The sequence below is a fragment of the Bubalus kerabau genome, chromosome 3 (genome assembly GCF_029407905.1).
Source record: "Bubalus kerabau isolate K-KA32 ecotype Philippines breed swamp buffalo chromosome 3, PCC_UOA_SB_1v2, whole genome shotgun sequence".
Classification (NCBI taxonomy): domain Eukaryota; kingdom Metazoa; phylum Chordata; class Mammalia; order Artiodactyla; family Bovidae; genus Bubalus; species Bubalus kerabau.
Window position 1 is genome coordinate 71,636,491 of NC_073626.1, and position 23,083 is coordinate 71,659,573.

The 23,083-nt window shown below is 37.8% G+C and overlaps 1 protein-coding gene across 17 annotated transcripts in view; it reads left to right on the forward strand.

Annotated features, from left to right (window-relative positions):
* Positions 1–1,811: 1,811 nt before the first annotated feature.
* The window catches only part of TTN (titin), a 276,446-nt gene continuing 255,174 nt past the window's right edge, over positions 1,812–23,083 (forward strand). For all 17 annotated transcript variants that reach the window (XM_055572076.1, XM_055572078.1, XM_055572080.1 and 14 more), the window contains exons 1-12: positions 1,812–2,032; positions 4,246–4,349; positions 6,576–6,779; positions 8,213–8,500; positions 8,967–9,052; positions 9,147–9,391; positions 13,444–13,759; positions 14,336–14,488; positions 15,131–15,268; positions 16,752–16,883; positions 18,851–18,988; positions 19,466–19,603. In XM_055572076.1, the coding sequence (XP_055428051.1) occupies positions 4,259–4,349; positions 6,576–6,779; positions 8,213–8,500; positions 8,967–9,052; positions 9,147–9,391; positions 13,444–13,759; positions 14,336–14,488; positions 15,131–15,268; positions 16,752–16,883; positions 18,851–18,988; positions 19,466–19,603 (1,929 nt within the window). In that variant the 5' untranslated portion in view covers positions 1,812–2,032; positions 4,246–4,258. The remainder of the gene's footprint in view (positions 2,033–4,245; positions 4,350–6,575; positions 6,780–8,212; positions 8,501–8,966; positions 9,053–9,146; positions 9,392–13,443; positions 13,760–14,335; positions 14,489–15,130; positions 15,269–16,751; positions 16,884–18,850; positions 18,989–19,465; positions 19,604–23,083) is intronic.

Genomic DNA, 23,083 nt, shown 5'->3' on the forward strand with positions numbered 1-23,083 from the left:
TTCTATTTATTCACTCCCTCTAATTCCCATAAGAATTAAAGTGGTTTGATTTTGGTTCTAGCAAACCTAACAACACATTAACATGCTTCACATTAGGTCAAGTGAATCTAAGAGCGTATATACATACACAGACTCACCATACACACACTGGCACAAACACATTTTAAACAGATAACCAGCTGGTGAACACTGCAAATCAGAACAATCACATGACATTTCTAGTCTTGCTTTGCTTTATGACTGGCCAGTTTCCTGTAACATAGTCTGTAATTGGGAATTATACGTAACATGAAACTAGTTATTTCTGAATAAAGCAGTCAAACAGGATTTTGGCAGATAGCATCTATAGTGGGAAAAGTAATACCAGCAATATGGATATCATCGCTTAAGAAAATAAGACAAATGTTTAAATATGTCACCTTGTCTATATAACTATATTACATAAGTTGTCCAGTATATTTTAGTGCTGTTTTGTGTTAATAAGTTCAAATGTGTTAGTCACTCAGTCATGTGTGACTCTTTGTGATCCCGTGGACTGTAGACCGCCAGGCTCCTCTCTCCATGGAACTCTCCAGATAAGAACACTGGAGTAGGTAGCCATTCCCTTCTCCAGGGGATCTTCCCAGCCCAAAGACTGAACCTGGGTCTCCTGCATTGCAGGCAGATTCTTTACTTTCTGAGCCACCAGGGAAGCCCTGTTAATAAGTTAATCACAACTCAGGAAGTTGAAAAATCTAATGCATGGCCTTCCACAGCAGGGGACATTTTAATTACAGACATAAACTTAACTTAAAATTTAAAATTTTAGTCTATTTTATTAAGAAAAGTCTTTTTTATTATCAACAAGACAATTTTCTTCCCTTTTAGTGAAGCTTTACAAATCTCTCAGCTGAACTATTATAAAGCTCTTTTGGTATGCTCTTTTGTATTTGAAATATCTCTTGCTTGAAATTAAATTCAGTCTTAAAATAGCAACTATATCATCTCCTAACTACTTCCCATTAGTAACAGCAAACTCCAGAGATTAGTAAGGCAGCTTTCATGTGCCTGAAAAAGAACCCTATGGATGATTTAAACAAAACACTTGGCTACTCAGTAAGGATCAGTGCATGTATATTTGTAAATATTAATGCCAGAAAAAAAAGGAATCTGAAAAAAGAAATCATTACAATGTACAGGCTAAGCTTAAGCCAGGTTCAGATTTTGTCTTTCAACTGTTATTTCTTGCAGGGCTGTAACACACAGCTCATTAACACTGGCCTAACTCTGCAAAGCACAAGTAGATTCTGGAGAAGATAGCATAAATTAACTCTCTTCATTGCTGAGGTTTTTAGACACTGATTCTTAAAAAAAAAAAAAAAAGGGGTGAAGTCTTATGCATGAGATAAACTCCCTCATCTGTTTGTGATGATTGACAGGTCCATTTGGTTGATCGTAAGGGGGAAGGGAACAGGCACCAGACCTGACTCAGGGCAGAGCCCTCAGGTTTGGAACGGTTTTGTATAATTGCCCTCAAGTGTTTTCTATTGTTAAAAATTCTCCTCGGACTCATATTTTCAGATAGTATCATGGGCGACAAGGGCTCTTCCCCAGGCCTCAACAGAGTTATTCTTTAAGTACGGTTGTTTCCTTGGTAAAGCCCCTTTTGAGATGCTAAACTTAGCACTGCCAATCAGAAGAACAGGTGGTCTGCGCCACTACCAAATAGGCCCCGCTCCCATCATGCTTTCCTCGGACAGCCAATCAGCCGGCGCCCTGCCCTGAGACGTGGGGCTGGCAGCAGATGTGGCAAATATAAGACCCGCCCCGCCCCTGGATCTTGAGCAGTCGTGCATTCCCAGCCTCGCCTCGGGTGTAGGGATTGCATAGAAAAGCAAAACTACACAGTCTTGACTGTGTAGTTTTGTTTTTAAGTTAGAGGCTCACCGATTCATGTTGGAGATGGTCGAAAAAACCAACTCTAAATAGGACGTCGTTTCAGAAGCAACCTTGGGCTTAGTCCCACCCTTTTTGGGCACTCCTGAGAAATCAGGTGAGCAGCATCTTTTCTTTCTTATTCGTAGAGGCCCGTCTTTATTAGTTTCTAGTTCCCTACTAGCTTTGTGTGCTCAATGCCTATAAAGGTGTTTGTCGGACTACTTGGTGCTATCCACTCTGCTTTTAACTTCTGTTTTAAAATATGTGAACACTTTTCTTTAAAAAGTTCAATGTTTTAGCATATCAGCAGTTAGTGATTCAAATTGTTTAAAAGTATTTAATTCTCAAAGTATTAAAAGTTGATGTCTGAAATTATGTAAAATGTTTGCTTCTTTTATAGACTTTTTTTTGTTAAGAATGTTCAAGGTTATATTACTCAGTGATAAAGTGAGACACACCAAGAATAGCTCTGATAAAATGCATGTGGTATCAGCTACACCCGATGACTTTTTAAGGGAATCAACTGCTGAGGTATCAGTTGCAGTGCGGTGACAGAACACTTGCCTGCTGTCAGTCATCTGCTGAAGAGTTTATTTTGGGAGCATGACATTTTAGATGCCTACCTTCAGCCCTAATTAGACAAAGGTCTCTCAAGACCAAGTGCTAAAGCAACAAATTTACCTAAATGATGGGAATAGAAGACCCCTTTAGGCCAGTTAATTGCAATGTATTTAGAAATTTTGAAAACAAGAAGAGCTATATAATTGTTTTCTAAAACACTCAGAATTTCATTATGTGTTTTAATTTAACTCATTATCAAATTATATGATATGAAATAAATGTTTGATGTTAAGGGAAAGAAGTAGTGTTTTAGAGGCTTATTTCAAATTATGCCTTGATTTCTCATATTCCTGAAATTAGATGACTAACTGTAAATGCCTATAAATATATAAGTATATAAATGGTACAAGAATACAGCTATTTTTAGAAGATGCACTCACTTGGAAACAGAAAAAGTGAGCCACAAAAAATTGTTTTTGTGTCCTAAAGAGAATATGCTACACTAAGGAATTCTTGGCAATAGTTAAAAAAAAAAAAAAAAAAAAAAAAAAAAAAAAAAACCTTTTTGATATTATCAGAATCTTTCAAATATAAATGTTATTCTCTCAGAATTCTAGTTTTATTTTCTTTTTAACTCAAGTAAAAAGTTACAAGACAGTAATTATGACTAGAAAAAGTATTGCTCCATAAGCTTTTAATTAATACAGAATTGTATGAACAGTAGCAGTGAAACAGTTGACAGCTGAGAATCTGCTTTTTATGTCAGAATAGTGGAATAGTGACGTTGAATAAGAAGGTGTTTATGCATCAGAAAATGCTTCTCATAATCTACAACTAATAGGCAAAATACTTTCTTGCACTTAACAAAAGAACTTAACTGCCAGTTTCATGTTATTTTCTTTGATTTTTTATTTTTTTAATATTTGTGCTATAAAAGCATAGGTGCTTTCACTTCAGCTACACTTCACTCAGCCTTTCATTTTTGCATTCTGGACATTTGTTCTTTATTAAGAACTCAAGTCAGTATTTTTCAGATCTGTAATAAATTTTGGCCTACTCAGTTAAATTTAAACTTTGTGAATATTTACTTCAGCAGTAGCAACATTTAGTGAGCAATTACAATATGAGGAAATATTAAGAAATAAAAAGCACAGTATGCTGCCTACAGAGGGTTTGTGCTTAGTTGACAAAGCTTTCCAAAACTTTTCAAATAAGGAAAGAAATTATAAAGTTTAAACTTTTAGTTTTGGTTAGGATTTCAAACATTTACCTGGATTACTTAAATTCATAATGCCTGAATCTGTGTCAATTTTGTAAATAACAGTGTGTGAAAAATACTGGGAGGAAGGACATTTTAAAAAAATAATTCCTTCAGACATTGATGGGATGCAAAGATTCATTTTATACTTTTCACACGTTTGCTTTTATTTGTCATGATCCCTAGTTTCCTCCAGCTTTCCCTTTCTCCTGACTCTCTCCCAGGTTTCTCACCTTTCATAAGACTGAACTGCCCTCTTTGACCACTAGCATACATTCCTTGCTCTGCTTTCTTCAATTTTTTTCCTCCATCTCCCCTTAGACTTGCTTACTCTGTTAAGCTGCAGATCAACTCAGAAGCCAAATTCAAGCCACCAAAGAGAACACTCTGGGCCCACAGATGATCTGAGAAGCAACCCATTTGGAAAATGTGTGTTTTTGCCGTCGACAGAGTAGCTCCAGAATGGCCCTCAGTTGTGACCCTCTAACTTCTTTTCTCTTCCTTTCCAGAGTGCCTGAAAAGATGGCAACTCAAGCACCGACGTTTACGCAGCCGTTACAAAGTGTTGTGGTACTGGAGGGTAGTACCGCAACCTTTGAGGCTCACATTAGTGGTAAGCTCACACATTCGCATGTTCCTCTGTCTTCTGTGCCTCCTCTCTGTTAACTTTTTTGTAGGAGTCAACATTAAGCCTAAGCCTTGCTTTCACTTTGTGAAATTGGCCCAACTCTATGGAAGGGTCATTATAAGAGTATACCATTCCCAGAGTGCTGACAAAATCTGACAGTATAATGGTTAGAAAATGTTTTATGCATATTTATAATTCCACAAAGCAAAATAATGAGCATTGGATTAAAACTGTTGTCAGAATCCAGCTTCTGAGTAGGACCAAATTTGGTCATTCTATATTTGGATTCAGCTGCAGAGCCAGACTGGAAGCCAAGTACTCCAGACTGATAGGGGCCGGTCATGGAGCTACCGGGCGAGCAGCCTGGTGCTGACTGTTCCGTGTGCCTGAGCCTCTGTGGTTTCACATGGAAAATCACAAGACCACTGACTTCTCTCAAAGGCAGAACTTTCAATGATGAGCTAACTCCTAAGTATTTCATTCTTTTATTCTCAATCTCTAGTCAGTGAAAAGATTTTCCAGTCATTTTGAAATGAAACTCCAAAATAATATATGACACTCGTTTCACGTATTAAAAAGAAACAAACACTAACCCTAGAATTATATTTAATAGAAAGTTCTTTTGTCTCATTTTTCCCCCCTTCTTTTTCTTCTTTATAACTCAGTTAAAGGATGATTTTGAAAATGGAAGATTTCTGGGACCTGTCATCATGTGACAGAATGGTGGTAGTCTATGAACCATATTGTAAATAATCTGAATTATTTAATCCACATTTTCTCCTTTTGTAATATAATTGGTTATGTAAAATTATATGAATTAAAAGTTGGAGATGCTTGATGCACCTCCATGGTGCATGGGTCCTCTTTTTTTTTTAACTTTATGGCTTATAATAAAGATATAAAATAAGATTTCCTTTTCCTTTCTCTTTCCACATTTTGTTTTATATTTTATGTGCCAATCTTATTCATAACTGGGTAACACTTTTATAGTACACAAATACCATATGTGATATTTTGACATATCATATGATTTGACATAAATATCATAATCATTCTTCGGTTTCCCATTCAATTCTTCTCATACGTGACAAACTCTGACTGACTTCCAAATAATTTGCTTATTCATCTTGTAACACTCAGTAACTGTTGAACAAGCAGATCACATATAGCTTCACTGGGAAGTTCACCTGCTTGTGGAGTAATGGAATCTGGCTTCCTCATAAGCTTCTTGTTCCTTCACACTTTATGCTAATAGAATTCTTAGGAAAACAGCACTGAAAATATTTGACACCCATGAATTCATCAAATAAACTATTCACTCGGCCACAATGAGAGATTGACTGATGTAAAGACAACAAGATAAACTTTCACTGGCTCATCTTCACTTCCTCAGTTGAAAGAGATCATCCGCCTTCATGCCAAAGGCAGAGTAAACCATGCTCTGAATTTGCCTCATGTTTCTGAATGCAGAATTTTAGTATATTTAAAACATCCAACCGCATACATGTAGTCCCTAGTGCCACGATCCATGGTGGGTAAAGAGAACTGTACTTTTTTACCTGCAACTCCAAGTATCCATGTTGTTCTGAAAGACTGGGTTCAGCTTCGTCTCTTACTGTATGAGCATGGCATTTTTACTGAAGCGCGTTTGAAAGGCAGGAGAGGTCAGGCAGACTGTGTCCCCGTAACCGCAGAGGAGGTAAAGAGATGAGCGTGTCCTCTTGTGCCTGTTAAGCTGAACTTTCAGATCCCTTTACTGCTTTTGTTCTTTATTTGTTTTTGATGAGGACAGCAGTCACTTTTTTTCTCAGAATTTCCTTGGCTCTTCACCTTAATAAATCTTTTATGATTTTAATGCTGTCTATTAAATCGTCTTAGACAGACCCCTGGGCAGGAGGGCAGGTGATGGCAGTTCTAGCCCTCTGTGTGCCACTGCCCGCTGAGGGACCGTGAAAGAATTATTGAGGTTTTTTTTGGCCTCAGTTTCCTCCCCTGTAAAATGAAGGTGCTGGCCTCTGTGTGAACCCACAGACCTTCCTAATGGTCTGCAACTTTGTACTTTTCTCACACAGCTGTCAAATTTTCACAGTCATGGAATAGCATAACACTCTGGATCGCTTTTGTGGTTTAAGATAAGGGAGTGGACATAACGGGACAGAATGGAGGGCTTGGCAGTGCCCCAGACATAAAGATGAATTCTTTGTTTCCTAGGTTTCCCAGTTCCTGAGGTGAGCTGGTTTAGGGATGGCCAGGTGATTTCTACTTCCACTCTGCCCGGCGTGCAGATCTCCTTTAGCGATGGCCGCGCTAGACTGACGATCCCCGCCGTGACAAAAGCCAACAGTGGACGATACTCCCTGAGAGCCACCAATGGATCTGGACAAGCGACTAGTACTGCTGAGCTTCTCGTGACAGGTAGGCAGGAGGGGTCCTGGCCATCCCCTGAAACACGCCGCCCAGAAGGCCTCTCCAGGACCTGGGGTGGGGGTTGTCCACCAAAAACTAGTGAGAGCACAAGCAGCTGGAATCCAGAGCAGGGCTCCCCGGACGCTGCATTGACAGCAAAGTTGTTTGTCTTGTGGAATTTAATTTTCCTCAAAAAGTGGCTGAGAACGACTTCCTTTATGCATGTATCAAGCACCTAAAAGTAGGCTAAGGACATGTTAAAAATTGTGTTCTGAGCAAGTAGAAAGGCTTGGAGCCTTGTGTACGCAGCTACTAAGGAAATATGCGTATCTCCAAGAATTCCCACTTTAACAGGCACCTGCGATTCTGACGCTAGTGGTCCACAGCCTACCCATTTAAGAAGTACTGCTCTAGGCTATGGTGTTTAATAATTCTTCATTTACTTTCTATTTCTACAAAAAATTGCACTGTAAGCATAGAAAAAGGGCAAATTTATGATTCAAGTGCATGACACAGTTTCCCCATAAAAGTTACCACCCAATCTTTATGGCCCCTGTCATTCTTCTCCATCCTTTATTTTGTAAGATATTAATACACAGAACATCACACTACTTTACATGTTACAGAACAATATCTTTCATGAACTACATAGCATTACATATGTTTATCCAATAAACTATGTATTTAGCACTGTTTAAATATAGGGCTATCATTGACCAAAACAGAAGGAACATCAGGTATGAACTTTAACTTTTATCCAGAAAATTCAGAAGGGACAATGCACAAGGTTGACAGCATCTGCTATTGTTTATTACTCAAAAACATGTCAAAATTAATCCCACTCACCATTCACATTTATTTTATTAAAAACTTCCAACATAATTTTAAAAATCCGCTTTCTGTAGCATAACTAACATTAAAGCATGTCATTGTTTGGATTAACATTTTAAATGCAAGTAAATATTTGAGTTACTTGAATATTGATTAAGTTGGAACCAATTTAGGGTTTTATATTTAAATTAAAATGTAATGATTCTGTAAGTTATGGGTACATCCAGCAAACCAACCATTGGAATTTATTTTAATGCAACCTACTGAAATATGTAAAGTTACCTTAACATATTAAAAAGTGCTGGATGTGAAGTTGGGAGTAACTGGTGGAAAAATTCCCTAAAAATATAATAACATGATAACATTTTTAAAATGTGGTGACCTAGAACAGCTAAACAAAACAATAAAGTATGGTGGTGGGTGCCCTCTGCCACCTCCTGGCTCCACGCTTGCGGTCATCTGATGGATGAGCTGGGCTCAAGGACAGTCAAGGATGTTTGAGTCAGCGAGTCATGACCTGGTTTCGGAAACAAAGCTGTGATTACTTAAAAATAGCTTGTTGGGAGTACCCCCACTGGCACTGGTCCTGATTTTCTACCCTTCTGCTGCAGCGGAGACAGCGCCACCCAACTTCACGCAACGGCTGCAGAGCATGACTGTGAGACAAGGAAGCCAAGTGCGACTCCAAGTGCGAGTGACTGGAATCCCTGCACCTGTGGTGAGGTTCTACCGGGACGGAGCCGAAATCCAGAGCTCCCTTGATTTTCAAATTTCACAAGAAGGAGAACTCTACAGCTTACTGATTGCAGAAGCATACCCAGAAGACTCTGGCACCTATTCAGTAAATGCAACCAATAGCGTTGGAAGAGCTACTTCCACTGCCGAATTACTGGTTCAAGGTATGCCCCGGAGGTCGAGGAACAGGAGGCGGGAGAGGGGACATTTAGGACCGAGTGGGACCAGGGGTCCACCTGCCTCCCCTCTGAGGTCATGGAATACTGTGAGCTGAAATCAAAGCTGGCTTTCCAATACCCATGAAAAGGAGGAGTTTAGAATCATTGAAGCAATCTGTAATTTTTAACGCCACTAGAAATTGGAAAGTTTTTCAGTTAAGTCATCTACATTTTCAAATTATTGGCAAATAATGAAATTTTTCAAAAGGATTCTAAGCAAACTCATATCTAATAATAAATATTTTCATTGTTTAAACCTAATTTCTATTTATACAAAATCAAAATCTTACTGCAATTTTCCCCATTGGGATACCTAGAAAATCCTATTGACTTTGTAGTCAGAATTAACATAACCCCTTTAAAACTGGGTCCTTGTGCTCCCTCCTAAATATTTGTCTTTGCCTTCCTACAGGTGAAGAAGTAGTACCCGCTAAAAGGACAAAGACAATTGTTTCGACTGCTCAGATTTCAGAAACACGACAAACTCGAATTGAAAAGGTTTTCTTGAAATATATACTATATATACTGCCTTTTAAATTGTTGCGTCGCCAACTATTTCTCCTCACCATGGTCTTTGTTTTTCTCTTTGCAGAAGATTGAGGCCCACTTTGATGCCAGATCAATTGCAGCAGTTGAGATGGTCATAGATGGTGCCGCTGGGCAACAGCTGCCACATAAAACACCTCCCAGGATACCTCCTAAACCAAAATCAAGGTCTCCCACACCACCATCCATTGCTGCCAAAGCACAGTTGGCTCGACAGCAGTCCCCATCTCCGATAAGACACTCCCCTTCCCCTGTCAGACATGTGCGGGCACCGACTCCATCTCCTGTCAGGTAAAGCCTTTTAAGAGCGATCAGGTCATTATGCATTTTAATTAGGTTTAATCTGATAAGAAGAGATGTAAAAGGAAGGAATAAGGAATGTTGTGTGTGATAAAAAGAGTTAAACCAAAAAGATATCGTTTATGATTTTCACAAATCTTTACTGTCCATGGGTAAATTGGAAAACTTTATAAGCTGTAATTCTACAATCTTATTTGTATGCCATTCAATATCTGCTGTAGAAGCTAAGAGAAAGCACAGTGAGATGAGAAGAGCACAGAATTTAAGGTTGGAAGCCCTGGGTTCAGTCTTCTTGATCACTGGCTAAAATGTGACTTACAGAATAATTGTAATAATAAAATATTAATATATATTGACCAGTTTCTCTGTCAGACATTCGATTGCACTCTGTGTATATTATCTCATCAAATAATCATTGCAACCTTTAAGAAGTATCACCCCTAATTTTTTAAATAGGTGACCAGACGTTAAAGAACTTTAAAGAAGTTAAATTGCTTAAGGTCTTAGTCATGTCATTTGTAAATTATAGAGAATCATAGGAAGAATGATCTCAAGATGTGAGGGTTCAATGAGATAATTAGTTGAAGGAATCTTCTAAATATGAGTTATACAAATGTTCTTATGCTCTAATAGTAAGTAAAACCCTCTAAATATTTTGCATGTGCTTATGTTATTTTATCTAGAATATAAGCTGGATTTCTTTGCTTAGTTAATATGGAGATATTTTAGAAAGTAAGCATGTATCATCAGAACTCAGAAACTATATCAGCAAGTGTAAACTATCCATAGCAAATTTGAACTTTTGGGATTTAGCTTAACATGCTGTGGTGTTTTCTGGTTTTTTTTTTAATATTATAAACTAGTAAAAGGGGGAAGTTTGTGGGTTTTTTTTTTTTTAAACAGTGTTTCTTGACCAATTAAAATTTTTTTAAATATAGAGAAAGTTCCCTGCCAAGAAAAATTTTAAAAGAATAAGTTAATAGTTGATTCAAAAAATATTCAAACTTATTGTGACATTACTGTCATCAAAAAGTGTGATATTGGTAAATAGAATATACATGGGGAAGCGGAACAGAGGATCCAAAAATTAATCCAGGTACCCAGGAAATTCAATTTTTAATCCAAGTGACTTTTCAGTTCAATGGGGAAAAGAATATTTTGTACAAGAATGCTGGCCCAATTAGCTATCCATTTGGGAGAAAACAAATGTAAACCTGTATCTCTCACCATTTACAAAATAAGTTTCATGTTAACCACAGAGCTAAATTTTAAAAAAATTAAAAAACAAGAAAAATGAGAAGAAAATTTGAGAAAACATTTGTTGGGCAGAGCTTTTAAAAACAGATTTACAGATTCAACTACATAAAAACAAAAATTTGTATATGGCAAAATCATTGCTACACCAAATAGTGCATTTGTTAAAAAAAATTTAAGGATGCTTCTTCCTCAAGATATGTCATTGCCTCTGCCATAAAATATTTAAAGCAAACATACAATGCCTTCAGTGTGAATGGTACAAGTCTACAAACCATGCATAACCTACACGACTGAACATGTTGATGCTGGCTAAGACCCCATAAGAAATAAGCAAATACAAACAGTAGATCTTGGGAGAAATATTTGCAACATTTCATGGCAAAGCTGTAATATACCAGATGTATCAAGAACTTCCACAAACTAATTATTAAAGGAAAAGCAAGCAACACAAATGAAAAAAGTGGAAAATACCAAGTATTTCATACCAGCGACAATGTCAATGTCCAGCAAATATATGGGAAAATGCTAGATATTTTCCAGTCTTCATTATAGTGCCCACTTTAAAAAGTAAAGATACTGATAAATACTAATGTGAAGCCTTGGCCAAAAAGCTCAGTTTTAAAAATGTGTCTGGCTATCAAGTAAGTGTTCTGTTTCAGGCTAACTCCAAGTTTTCACACCACAAAATCACAAGACAGGCCAAATGTGATTTCTGAAGGAGATAACAACCTCACCATATATTTAATCCAAGCCCAAGAGTCATTTAGAATTACAGAGTTTCCCTGATTCTGTGGAGCGTTTTGACTGTCTTAGAAGTACTGAGAATTCATTAATAGCAATTTCAATTATTTAGCCCCCCAAATTTACTTTAAAATGATTAAGAAATTAAAATGTCAATTTCTAGAGAAAATAACGGTTATCCAGGATGGACAATTTCCTGAATCTTGATTTTTGTTGTAAAGTAAGGCAAACATATTTCACTGAATAAGGTGCATTATATCTCGCTGTGAACAGATGATTATTTTTTGTAAGAGCAGAAATAAGCACTTTCCTATAATGACTCAAATTACATTGATTTTCACAGTTACAGGCTTACCTGCAACCTGCTGCTAATCATTCATGTCATGCTAATCATGTCTTTAAGTGTATTTGAATTAGACCCATTTTACTAGAACAGCAAGAACAAGACATAGGTCGAAAATTGGAAATACATGTCACTTTGCTTTTCTTCAATTAGTGTATACCCTACATTATTCTAAACTGGTCTTTGTTATGTTCAAAGGCAGTCACTTTCAAAATAGAGACATGTTCCCCTAGATCTCCCTTTTGTTGATTACAACTCCATTTATAAAATGTAAATTGATTTTCACCCAAAAAACCCTTCTTCAAGAAAATGATTAAGCATTTCTTCATGAAACTCGTCAATATTGTAATGTACTGTTAATTTACTCTACAATTTAGAGTATATATCAACTGTACCTTGAGTCTTAATTAGAATAATTGTTTTATTTATGATTGATATAAGTTAAATACCCTATGTAATGTCAGAATACATTTATAAACATTTTTCCTGTATGCAGAAGTAGTTAAATGCAATGATAAGGCAATACTGCCACCTAGAGGGAAAAGTATATTAAACCCTATCAATTAAAAATTAAATTACGAAAAATTTCATCTTAAAATAGTTGACTGATGCCTGGAATTATTATTGTCAATTATAAGCTGTCTTTTTTTTTGACTGTAGATAGCTTTATTCAGTACCCAGATTCTTGAGCTGATGCTGTTGCATTTGAACACAAATAAAAAATGATGAAAACTGTTTTGGAAGAAACTATCAGTTTAACCAAAAACTATATAATTCTTACTTTAGTCACTAAGTCGTGTCTGACTCTATGCGACCCCAGCCAGGATCCTCTGTCCGTGAGATTTCTCAGGCAAGAATACTGGAATGGGTTGCCATTTCCTTTTCCAGGGGATCTTCTCAACCCAGGGATTGAACCCGAGTCTCCTGAATTGGCAGACAGATTCTTTACCACTGAGCCACCTAGGAATTATGGAATCCTTAGGTTTCAAATTATCCAGTCTAAGGATATTCAAAAGAAGTTCAGAGTACAATACAATGAGGATGTGAGGGTGAACAAATACAGGATATTTAAGACAGCAGAGCACCACACTTGGACCAGAACAGTTTCCAAAGCACAGCTATACCCCTAGAATTCTGCAAAATGACTAATCTGAAAGCCTTGCAATTCACAAAGCATATGGGCATGATGAAGGCTGTGGGAAGTCTTACAAGAAAATGAGAAGGGTTTACCTTGTTTGAACCTCAAGTTGCACAAGCATGTTGATTACAGAAATCTTGCTTCCTTCAACACCTGTTTGACATCCCCTTCCCCCTCAGAATTGGGACTACAGAGAAATTTAGAGTTATGTTACCATATTCCCAGTGCCCTTTCTTTGACTGTATTTTGAGGAAACACCTTCTGCTGTCTTGACTTTCCTAAACATGAAACCGTAGGGCAGGGTACTGAATTCTTTAGGATTAAATTCTCATACAGAATTACAGCAGATGAGAATAAGACTCACTGAAATTTAAAACAAATTACTTTCAAGTACATTACTTGTCTCTGTATAGGTTAAGATCCGTACGTGGCTCAATGCGGAGCCATGGATTTTAAAACCCTGCCTTGAACACTTCCAGATTTTTCTTCCTTCATTCAAATCTAATGACCCAGAGAGGAGTTCCTTGTCTTGGCACTCTTTGACCTCTGCCATTTGACTTTCAGGTCCGTGTCTCCAGCGGGGAGGATCTCCACATCCCCCATCAGATCCGTCAAGTCTCCCTTACTCGTCCGGAAGGCTCAGACACCCACCATGCCCCCAGGCCCTGAAGTGCCTCCCCCTTGGAAGCAAGAGGGCTACGTGGCTTCCTCTGAGGCTGAGATGAGAGAGACCACGGTGACCAGTGCTACTCAGATCAGGACAGAGGAGAGATGGGAAGGGAGATACGGGATCCAGGAGCAAGTGACCATCAGCGGAGCTGCGGGCGCCGCCGCCAGCGCTACCTTCGCAGCAGAAGCTGTCGCTGCTGGGGCTGCAGAGGTACTGCTGGAGCTTCCTCCTTCCTTTCCTGTTCTGCTTTCTCCCACCAGAATCCTGCCATGAAACAGTCTGTATAGGTTGAAGGAAGATGCATACGAACATAAGAAGACAACAGAAAGTGAAAACCAAATTTGGCTTATACTCTGTGAAATTGCTCTGCGTGCATGCATGCTAAGTCACTTCAGTTGTGTCTGACTCGTTGCATCCCTATGGTCTGTAGCCCTCCAGGCTCCTCTGTCCATGGGATTCTTCAGGCAAGAATACTGGAGTGGGTTAGCATGCCCTCCTCCAGGGAATCATCCCGACCTAGGGATCGAACCCAGTTCTCTTATGTCTCCTGTGTTGGCAGGCGGGCACTTTACCACCAGGGACACCCAGGAAGCTCCACAAAAGCTGTGTTCTGTGAGATGTTTATAAATGTAGACTTTAGCAATACATACCATATCTCTCTTAGCGGTGATAGGTGCTTATGCACATGTCTGTTTTACTCTTGATGACTTCGTTTCCGCTGTGTTTTGCAGTTTCTACTAGGCATGTCATTTCAGAAAGTAATACGCTTGCTCATTGCCAATCCAGGTGAAACAAGAAGCTGACAAAAGTGCAGCTGTTGCCACCGTTGTTGCTGCTGTTGATATGGCCAGAGTGAGAGAACCAGTTATCAGCGCTGTAGAGCAGACTGCTCAGAGGACAACCACGACTGCCGTGCACATCCAACCTGCTCACGAACAGGTGGGCGTGGGGCCGCGCAGACCAAGCTCTGTGTGCAGATTTCCCGGGTTGAACCAGGGTTCAGATTGTTTTGAGGGCTGAGCCCTCCATGGCCCAGACTTTTAGGACATTCTGAGCTGGTGGTCTGACACCAGAGGTGTTCAGGATATAAATACTCGGTGTCAGGTCTCTGTCAGGCAGCTCGGCAGGTAAGAGGTACCTCTCAGGAGGTCAGACAAGGGGCATTCCTGAGTTAAGACGAGTAAAGGGTGGCTGAGAGGTTAAGCTGAGCAAACAAGGTACCCGGCACCTGGAGCTGTAGTTCCAAAATGGTCCATCCAGAGCTCAGTCTTTCCAGGATCCAGGCAGGGAAGCCATTATTTGAGGGCTGCCGTTACGTTTCTCTAAGCTTTCCCTAAAGAGCTTTGCTTTTACTTTCCTCAAAACCTATGTGACATTTGATTCATGGCTGGAAGGTGTTATAAATCCAAGATAATTTCCCACCTCGTATTTGAATAGATTTTCTGTTATAGTTTAAAATCTCTCTAGCTTTCCTGCTTATCCTCTCCTGTGTGACATTTATGTCTTTATCCTGATTTATCATTGTACCTTTTTATATAAGGCACATTACAGTGTTTCTTTTCTCTCCCCTATGAAAATCAGATAAGAAAGGAGGCAGAGAAGACTGCCGTAACTAAGGTGGTAGTGGCCGCCGATAAAGCCAAAGAACAAGAATTAAAAGCCAGAACCAGAGAAGTAATTACGACAAAACAAGAGCAGGTGCACGTAACTCATGAACAGGTGAAGATGGTTTTTTGATATGAAATCGTTGCTGCTGTTGATATCAGTGTCAACCCAGATAGTGCTGTTTACAGGGAAAGGTGTTGTTTTGTGGGCAACATGGTTGTGTCCCTGGGTACTAGATACCAAAGTCTCTTAGAGTCCCCAGATGCTTCCCTTGTGTAGACGAGAGGGGGCTCCGGGAACACACACTGGAAGTGGAAGCAGGGGTCTCTTCTTCACTGACATGGAGATGCACCAACTACCTGTGAGACTATGAGGGAGGGAGAAGCAGATGCTGAAGCAGGAACTGGGAGGAGCGGCAAAGGACAACGAACCCACAGTGCTTTGAAAATAGCTTTGCAACTGCTTCCTGAGTCTTTGGGAAAACATTTGAGCATGGATTTGAAATGAGGTGGCGAATCTGGCCCTCTCAGGTCAAATGACCAGACAAAAAGTGAAAAAGACAGCCTCGTGATTGCAGGCATTCAGGAGCAGATTAGATAAGACCACCTGATAGGGCTGTTGGCCAACACTGCCAATTGTCAGTTGGGTGGTTTGGGAAGATAACTTCCAAGCCTCTTTTAACCCTGAGATCCTGAATTTCAGTGATAATGGCTGAAAATGACAAAGAGGAAAATGGGGAAAACTGCTGCTCCCCAAGTACCCCACTTTCCCCTCGCATACACCTTAGATGTCCAGATCCAAACACAATATTTTCTGGGCTTCCCAGGTAGCACTAATGGTAAAGAACCACCTGCCAGTGCAGGAGACTTAAGAGACGTGGGTTCGATCCCTGGGTCGGGAAGATGCCCTGGAGAAGTAAATGACAACACGCTCCAGTATTCTTGCCTGGAAAATCCCACGGACATAGGAACCTGGCAGGCTATAGTCCATAGGGTTGCAAAACGTTGGACACGACAGAAGCAACTTAACTCACAAGGGTTTGGAAAACATTTTACCCGGGATATGGACAAAAGTGTTCTCCCCATAATGTCTCAGTTTTAGAAAGGTTAAGTCTTGATATTCCAAACCTTCATAATATTTAGGACGTTTTTCAAAGCAAATGCAAAAATATTGTATAAATGTGGATTACAAATCATCTATGTTTGATTTTTCACTTGTAAAATTAAAGAATCAGACAGTAGTACTTGTAAAGTCTTCCATTCTAATAGCCTATGCTCTAGGATTTCCTTTAGATGACTGAGTGGCACAGAATAATACTGCCATATGCGCATTTATAAAAATTGAAAGTCTTTTTAAAGAAGACTACACTCTCTAATTCAAGGCAAAGGGTGTTGAATCCATTTCTTTTTCTCTGAGCAGCTAACTTATGGTTTAGACAAAGAGCATGGCTCTATTAATGAAAATGAGATCATTTCATTTAGTGGGCATCTGGAAAAGGACTTCTTTGATTTCCTATTTTGTTATATTTATTAAACATTATGTCAGCTTTCATTAGAGATCAGCAGACAATAAGGTTTGTTTTTATTGTTGATTTCAGATAAGAAAAGAAACTGAAAAAGCATTTGTACCAAAAGTAGTAATTTCCGCAGCTAAAGCCAAAGAACAAGAAACTAAAATAACTGGAGAAATTACTACAAAACAAGAACAAAAACAAATAACTCAAGAAACAGTAAGTCCAGTTTTGTAAATGCCTTGTAATTTGTTGACAAATATCACATCCCAGATAGCTACATGTTCCATCTAACCAAAACCTCTAAGTGGAGGAGTCTTCTGTGTATGTTTTCTTTTTGTTGTTTCTCTATGTCTAGTATTGAAATTCTTTCATGATGGAAATTCTGCTCTCATTGCATAATTTTCCACTCAAATGATCAGTTTCAAGAAGATTATCTATCGACTAGAATAGTTTGAGGCACGTCAATGACATTTCTAGAACACACTTAACCAGAAGATAGTGATCACTCCAGCCTAGTTATCCACTGGTACAATCAGTTTTTCCATGCATAGCCCAAGCCCTTGGGCACTTAACCTGTAACACACAAACTTTACATAGTTGTAAGACATGCATGCATGTCCACCCCCCGCCCCCCATACACACATACACCAGCCATAAACACTTCAACTAAATATCAAGTGAAAGTGAGGAATTTCAACATCAGGGAAAACCAGTACTTGTAAAAAAAAAAGTGAATTCCTGGTTGATCAACAGTGACCCAGACGTGTTTGCTGGTTTTATGCCATAGACCCAAGTTGGAACAACCTCAATGTCACCAAAATCAAACTTCTCTCCCATGTATTGAATCAAGCTTTAAAGGATCTAGGCAGAGCCCCTTTCTTGTTCAAGTAGATTCTTTCATGTTCAAGTAGATTTCAGTGACATTGAGGTTGTTCCAACTTGGCCAGCCTCTCTTAATCTCAAGCTTTTTGTTGATCTCAGAACTACTTTTTTTAAAAGGTGCAACTCAGACTTAAAAGGCTGGTCAGAGGCCATTGAATGAACTTTTCTCTCCTACAGTGAGTGAGAGAGTTTGAGTGCACAAGAACCTAAGTTGCATAATCAAGAGCATAGAAATCCTTGTTGCCATTGCAAGGCTGATAACTGACAAGTTCAATAACCGTCGTTGCTTAGCCATTTGCCTGAGTACTCACTAAGTTCCCTAATGTGTCAATATATCTCAAAGATGAGGACTTTTCAGTTTCCAAGACAATTTACTAAGGGGCAGGTGGGCAGAAAAGAAGTCCATTTCTGGGTGTTAAACACAAGTGTAGGCCCTTAAAACAGAACCGTGGTAGTTCCTCTCTCACCACTAAGCATTCTATATCCTCCTGAATGTTACAAAGTTAACTCGCCATTTCTCCTGTGCCTTTTGAAACTCAAACCTTTACTTTACTCTGAAAATCAGATAATACAGAAAGCTGAGACAGCTGCTGTGTCCATGGTGGTAGTTGAAACTGCCAAGCCCACAACACTAGAAACAATTCTGGGAGCCCAAGAAGAAATTGTCACACAACAAGATCAAATGCACATAACTCATGAAAAGGTGACAGTTCTTGCTGGTGTGAAATTCACTCTTGTTTCATTCCATTTACAAGCCACCTGCATTTTCATCCTGGGTCTTAAAATGATCACTTTTTCACCTTCTCCTCCTCTTATAACTCACACAGGAAGCTTCACAATCTCTCAAGAACCTTTTGCTATCTGTCTAGCTTTCACCACACTTTTCATTCCTAACTTTCGTATTTCCTTTGGATTGTTACTAATATAATATTATAATTCATTTTAATATTTAACATGTCTCTATTGAAGATTCCAGTGTACAAGTCAATTGATATAATGCAAAGTTATGTGTTATGGATGGCTCTATTGGCATTTCCCATAAATTATGAGAATAATGTGAAAAATGCATCCTTTTATTGCTCATCATATTTTTTTTGTTTTAGACTGAACTTACTTTGATATTGCTACTAATAAAACAATATTGATGATCAAAGCAACTCAAATGACAAAATGTCCTTGAGTAGGAAGAAATGTTCAGAATTCCTTTCTCAACTTTGACTTTTTACCTTTTTTTTAAATAGAGCTGAATTAAATTTAATGATCATTTTCTCACCTTTTATTTTTTCAAATCATATGACCAGATATTGAAAGAAACTAGGAAAACAGTGGTACCTAAAGTCATAGTTGCCACACCCAAAGTCAAAGAACAAGATGTAGTATCAAGAACTAGAGAAGGCATCACTACCAAAAGAGATCAAGTTCAAGTAACTCACGAAAAGGTGAATACAGATATTCAAGATGGGAAAAGTTCATCTTTAAACTAATTTCGAGTAAACCATTAACTGCGATGTGATATGAATTATTAATCTGTATTTTCCTTTTTGAATCCCCAACTAAAAACCACACGGTGAATGTATGACTTTTTCTCATTATCTTTATCTGCACCTTTGATTTTCATTCATCTGTAACATTTGTGATTCATTTTATTCACCATTATCCTTTGCATGAAGATTAGCCTGATTTCTAGAAAGCAATATATGGAATCATCTGGAGATTTTTTTTTTTGTAGTTAACATTTCTAAAGTTTGTGATTCCCAGTCAGTGTGTGCACACACTGCCCCAGTGAAAGTTAACTTCTCTTGTGTAGTTAACCCTGAATAACTTCGTCTTGCATCCCCACTAAGAGGGGGGAAGGGTCATTCCATATTCGTCTAAAGCCCTGTGCAATTTAAACTTGATTTTACTGTGATAATCAGATGAGAAAGGAAGCTGAGAAAACTGCCTTGTCTACAGTAGCAGTTGCTACTGCTAAAGCCAAAGAACAAGAAACAATACTGAGAACTAGAGAAGAAATGGCTACTAGACAAGAACAAATCCAAGTTACTCATGGAAAGGTGACTATTGCTATTCCAAGTGTGAAATCCCCTGTTATAATACACTGATACTAAATCTCATGTGAAATCCTCTATTATAATACTTTAATACCAAGTCTCAGAATTTCTTATGAGACTCTATTAACCTAATTTATTTTTAGTTATACAATTGGAAAATTAAATAACAAATTATTTATTATTGTTAATATTACTACATAATCCTTTCCTCACTGACTGCTTTACTATTATTTTCGACTTTTCATTATTAATGTCTAGAATTCTCCAGAAGTTGATGATGGAAACTGCATGCAGACTGTATAAAATTATAGTATTTTTATCTTTAGACTTGTACACATGGACTATTCAAAACTAAAAGGGGTTTCGTTAAGGTAGTCAATTTATGAATATATTTTTTTCACTTTTAAATGTGTTAATTTCTTGATTTTATGGGTATGAAGTTTCAGTTATGCAAGTTGAGTAAGTTCTAGAGATCTATTGAACAACATTGTGCCTAGAGTTAACAATACTATATTATGCGTTTAAAGAGTAGACATCATGTTAGGTGTACTTACCACAATAAAACATGAAATCATGGGAAATGGGGAAAAAAAGAAATTTCATGCAGGCTAATTTTAAGAAATGCCATGGACATTAAAAAAATATATATATATATGTAAATGATAAATTTTACTGTTAAGAAGATATAGATTTTGAGGGGTTCATAAATTCGGTATCTTATGTTGTATAGTATGGGGTTATTTTCAGAAATAACCTATAATTTTCATCATGTGAAACTTTATCTTTTTTCTCTCTGCAAATATCAGATGAGAAAAGAAGCTGAGGAAATCATAGTGCCTGCTATAGTCACTCTCACTAACACTGAACAAGATGCAATATTACAATCTTGAGAAGCAATTATCCAACCAGAATAAACACACGCAAGCTATGAAAATGTTGTTTGTAGCATCTATTTGTGGCTATGAAATTTCCATGAATTAACCTTCTTCCCATAAATCTATGCCTCGGGTACTGAGTAAACTATTCACCTAATTTTATTCTTCATTGCTAATATAGTAACTGGATATTAGCAACTAAAGCTTTTCAATCTTTTTAGTATCATAACATTCCTTTCTGTATTTCCCTCAATGCTGTTCTCTACGTTTACATCTTTGGGTTTTTTCCTAAGACACGATTTAGGATCAGCTGTTAAACATTACCAAAGTCTAATATTGGGCTTCCCTCATAGCTCAGTTGGTTAAGAGTCTGCCTGCAGTGCAGGAGACCCTGGTTTGATTCCTGGGTTGGGAAGATCCCCTGGAAAGGGGATAGGCTACCCACTCCAGTATTCTTGGGCTTTCCTGGTGGCTTAGCTGGTAAAGAATCTGCCTGCAACGTGGGAGACCTGGGTTCAGTCCCTGGGTTTGGAAGATCCTCTGGAGAAGGGAAAGGCTACCCACTCCAGTATTCTGGCCTGGAAAATTCCATGGACTATATGTATAGTCCATGGGGTTGCAAAGAGTCAGCCATGACTGAGTGACGTTTACTCCACACTCAAGTCTAATTTTGAATGGCATATCAACCTTTTCGAAGTCTCATTGACATCAGAAATTCCAATATGTAACATAATCTCATTATTTTGTTTGTTCTGAATCCCACAAATTTGACTATCTTATTTTCGTTATTTAAAATTACCTAAGAATGGAAGCTAAGAAAATGTCTACACCCAAAATAATAGTTACTAGTGCAAAATCTACTGAATCAGCCACACTGCCAAGATCTAGAAAAGGATTTGCTATTAAGCAGGAACAAATGCATCTTTTTCCTAAGGAGATGAAAACTGATGCAGTGGAGGTGAAAAGCATTGTTTCATCCCATTTCATCATCAGTTCTCCTGACTTTTCATCTATCAGGAATCACTGTGCTCCTGCTGTTCCATTTAATTGCTTGACTGATCAACAGAACATTAGCGCCAATTAGATTCAGTCCAGTTCTTTCAGTGGAACAGCATTTCTAGTTGTGAAAAGTCAGATTAAATCACACTTTTCTAATTATTCTCAGCTTAAATTGATAGGAATTGAGATCTCCAATTCTAGTCCAAATCTTGCTGATTATCTAGTTTAGAAAAATATGAGGGATATTAGAGTCAGAAAGAAATAAAAGCGGCTATCAGCCTAGAATATTCATTTGTGATTGTCCACCAAAATGAGGGTATAGGTCCACCAGCATATGTATATAGAGTTGAAATATGTTAACCCAGGAAAAAACATATAAATGCTTCCCCAATTTAAAATATCTTACCATAGTTAAGATTCTTTTTTTGCATAAGTTTTAAATTAAGAATGACATTCATCTATGTCAGTTGGTGAGTGACAGTTTCTTTGAACCTAAGGTTTCTCATTATTAAAATAGAACAATTTATTTCATAGTCTGGTTGAAAGATTCAAATGAGATATAATGTAAATATAATCATTTTACAGGCAAAGTTATTTATTTATATAAACAAATATAAATCTGTTGAAGATGGTAACATTTTAAAACATCTGTAAAATTAAAGTCAATTTATGGCCCATGTGGTTTGAAAAAAGAAACAACCAGATAAATTAACTTAAACCACCTAATCCTCACATGTATCTTACAGTTTAAGATGCAATCTAAAGTGAAAATGGTATCTATCCTTCTTCAAGGCAGATTAGGTTGTTTGTGGCTTCCTAGAAGGAGAGCTGGATGAAGCCTGTGATCACTAAAGGCCCAATTTCATCTCAAAAATACCTCATTTATATATTAAATGGTTCAGATCATTTACCATTTGAACAGATATATAGAGGTAGTACACTTGAAAAACATTTCAGATGCAATCTAGGTTCTACTCACAGCAGCAGAAAACTGGACATTAATAAAATATTCCAGCATTCTTTTAAACAGCGCTGATGGACATGGTGATGTGATGTTTGCAATATGCTGTTTCCAAGTATTGTACAGAATCATAATATATGAGCCATATCAACTGGCTTGCTTTCTATAAAAGAGAAACTCCTTTGCAAACTGTGTTCCCATTTATGATAATCATATTCATGGAAATGAGAAAACAACATTTTGTTTTCCTTCTTCACTTTAACTTTCTGTGGTCATAACAGTAAATTGAACTTTGCTGTAAAAGGTTGTTTTCTTGAATCCAAATAGGATAACACTTTGATTTTCATCACAGCATCTTCATTCATGTGTTTTAAGAAAGATACTTTCTAATAAATTAAAAATTTCTTATCCCTAGGGAATCATAAGTAAATTAATATGTTCCCTGGTTTACAAGCTTTCTTGTTATCTCAGATTTGCATGTGAGTGTACAATGCTGCAGCCGCTGATTTTTTCTGGATGGGACTGTGACAATATTTGAGGGCATTTTTATCATCACTGTCATTGCACCTACACCAGACTGAATGGTTGGCAAGAAAGAATAATCAATTAAGATAACCAGCCCCAAAGTTCTGACTTCCCAAGTGCTGT